The sequence below is a fragment of the Lolium rigidum genome, chromosome 5, assembly GCF_022539505.1.
Source record: "Lolium rigidum isolate FL_2022 chromosome 5, APGP_CSIRO_Lrig_0.1, whole genome shotgun sequence".
NCBI lineage: Eukaryota > Viridiplantae > Streptophyta > Magnoliopsida > Poales > Poaceae > Lolium > Lolium rigidum.
Genome location: NC_061512.1, coordinates 199572495 through 199575238, shown reverse-complemented (window position 1 = coordinate 199575238; position 2744 = coordinate 199572495). Strand labels below are relative to the sequence as shown.

General features: G+C 58.7%; 1 protein-coding gene across 1 annotated transcript; it reads left to right on the top strand.

Annotated features, from left to right (window-relative positions):
- The first annotated feature begins 350 nt into the window (after positions 1 to 350).
- Positions 351 to 2171, top strand: LOC124655202 (AAA-ATPase At4g25835-like). Its single transcript, XM_047194136.1, has one exon. It carries the CDS (start codon positions 412 to 414, stop codon positions 1948 to 1950), a length of 1539 nt encoding a protein of 512 aa, XP_047050092.1. The 5' UTR covers positions 351 to 411; the 3' UTR covers positions 1951 to 2171.
- Positions 2172 to 2744: the final 573 nt, after the last annotated feature.

The window sequence follows — 2744 nt, the reverse complement described above, 5'->3', positions numbered from 1 at the left end:
CCAGCTTGAACTAAAAATGAAGTAAAATATTTTAGTGAGATTCCACTTTTAGTACTGTACAGGTGTATACAGCATATCTCCTTCCAGGTCCAAGCGAAGATCTCTCTTGGTATGTCATCGCTGCTGTATTGCCTGCCTACATTCGCAAGGCATTTTAATGCTTCCTCTGTTCTAATCTATTGATGGCGACCTTGCTCTGCCTCTGCGGTTTGGCCTACTCTATGGCAGCTCGGCTTCATCTTTATTTTCCGCCCAAATCTTTCTTCTCCATCCCACCTCGGCTTCTCCGGCTATATAACCATCGCTTCTCTGACCTTTCGTAGAAAACCCTGAAACTTCCAAAGCCGTCACACTCTTCTCCCAAACCAGCCCGGCGGTGCGCATTCCGATTTGCCCAGCGGCGGCGCAACGATGAGGGAGTACTGGACGGCGCTCGCGTCGCTCATGGGCGCTGTGGCGTTCATGCAGGGATTTCTCCACGCGGTGTTCCCGCCGGAGCTGCGGGCGGCGGTGGCGCGGCTGCTGGGGCGGATGACGCGGTCCTTCTCCCCGTACTGCTACTTCGACGTGACGGAGACGGACGGCATGAGCAACAACGAGATCTACGACGCCGTGCAGCTCTACCTCAGCAGCACGGCGGCGCCGTCGTCGGGCGCCCGGCTCAGCCTCACGCGGCCCCACAACGCCACGTCCTTCACCTTCGGCATGGCCGCCAGCGACCGCGTGGTGGACGCCTTCCTCGGGGCCGCCGTCACGTGGGAGCACGTGGTGACGCCGCGGCAGTCTGGCGGGTTATCGTGGCGCCCGCTCCCCGAGGAGAAGCGCCGGTTCACGCTCCGGATCCGCCGCGGCGACAGGGAGAAGCTGCTCCCGGCGTACCTCGACCACATCCTCGCCACGGCGCAGGAGATCCGCCGCCGGAGCCAGGACCGGCTGCTGTACACCAACGCGCGCGGCGGGGCCATGGACGGGCGCGGCCTGCCGTGGGACCCGGTCCCCTTCAAGCACCCCAGCACGTTCGACACGCTGGCCATGGACCCCGACCGCAAGGAGTCCATCAAGGCCGACCTCCGCGACTTCGCCGACGGCAGCGCCTTCTACGAGCGCACGGGCCGCGCCTGGAAGCGCGGGTACCTGCTGTATGGCCCGCCCGGGACGGGCAAGTCCAGCATGATCGCCGCCATGGCCAACTTCCTCGGCTACGACGTGTACGACCTGGAGCTCACGGAGGTGAGCAGCAACGCGGAGCTGCGGAAGCTGCTCATGAAGACCACGTCAAAGTCCATCATCGTGATCGAGGACATCGACTGCTCCGTGGACCTCACCAACCGCGCGGCCCTGCCGCCGCCGGCCCCGAAGCCGCGGCCGAGCATCGACGGGTCGGTCGACCAGGACGCGGCCGGCGCGGCGGCGGGCCGGTCGATCACGCTCTCCGGCCTGCTCAACTTCACCGACGGGCTGTGGTCGTGCTGCGGGTCGGAGCGCATCTTCGTGTTCACCACCAACCACATCGAGAAGCTGGACCCGGCGCTGCTCCGGTCGGGACGCATGGACATGCACGTCTTCATGAGCTACTGCTCCTTCCCGGCGCTCAAGATCCTCCTCAAGAACTACCTCTGCTTCCAGGGCGATGCCGACTGCGCCGAGGTGATGAGGGGCCTGGAGGAATGGATCGACGCGGCGGAGATCACGCCGGCGGACGTGAGCGAGGTGCTGATCAAGAACCGGAGGAACGGGGAGAAACAGGCGATGGAAGAGCTGCTCTATGTTATCAAGGCGCGCGCCGAGAAGCGGCTTTTTGGCACGGCGGCGGCGAGGAAGGACGGCGAGGTGGAAGAGGAGGAGAAGAGGGCGGTGGGCAGCCCCAAGGAAGGCAAGGAGCCGGCCGCCGGCAGTGACAGCTGCGAGGTCGGACAGGACGAGGAGACGGACGCCAAGAAACAGCTGTGACAGACTGAGCATGCCGTGCCAAGCGCCCTGGTGAGGGGGAAAGCGAAGGGTTCAAAATTTTCCTGTTCGGTGACACGATCGTGCACCCTTTTCGCTGGAGATTGCAATGCGAGTAGGCTGTCTTTTCTTCAGTTTAGGCTTCTATATCTGTTGTAGGCTTAGCTGTGAGCGGTAGGCAATTTTATCCTGTAATGCAGTGAAATTGGTTGGGTTTACTGTTAGCCGCTACTCCTAGTACTCTGTTCTGTGCTCTGCAATCTGGATGAGAACGGGTGGACACTGCTAATCTGCTGGTCGTGCGAACTCGTGGAGGCTGGCCCTGCTCTGTGCAAGGTTTGTGAGAGATTAGGGGCGAGTTTGGTTCCTCCTATGGTTTTTTTCTTCATACATCATCATGAAAGTGTCCGTCGTCAGGGGCTCTATAAGTAGAAACGCGACTTGGATCTGTTTTGGTAGTTGGTTTGGATGCTAGCAAGCCTATTTCAGCACCGTGGAAGAATAATAAGCACATCGTTTGGTCAGATGTTTTAGGCTCGGAGAAAACTAAGAGCGATGTTTACTTATGTGCAGAACGAGAGGGTACGATAACATCTTCCCGAGTGGTGAGGATACCAACTCATAGCAGCAACACACTGTGAACTACATCGAGATTACCACATGACATAACATATAACATAGCATAAGAACATCAAGATTACCATGTAACATAGCATAAGTACTGGAACATAGTTCAAGACACGATGCTAATTAGGAAGTTTAGGACACGACGGTTACAACCAAATTCAGAACACGAT

What these genes read in the sequence shown, in the direction of transcription:
- LOC124655202 (XM_047194136.1), top strand. Translation starts at nt 412, where the DNA reads ATGAGGGAGTACTGGACGGCGCTCGCGTCGCTCATGGGCGCTGTGGCG.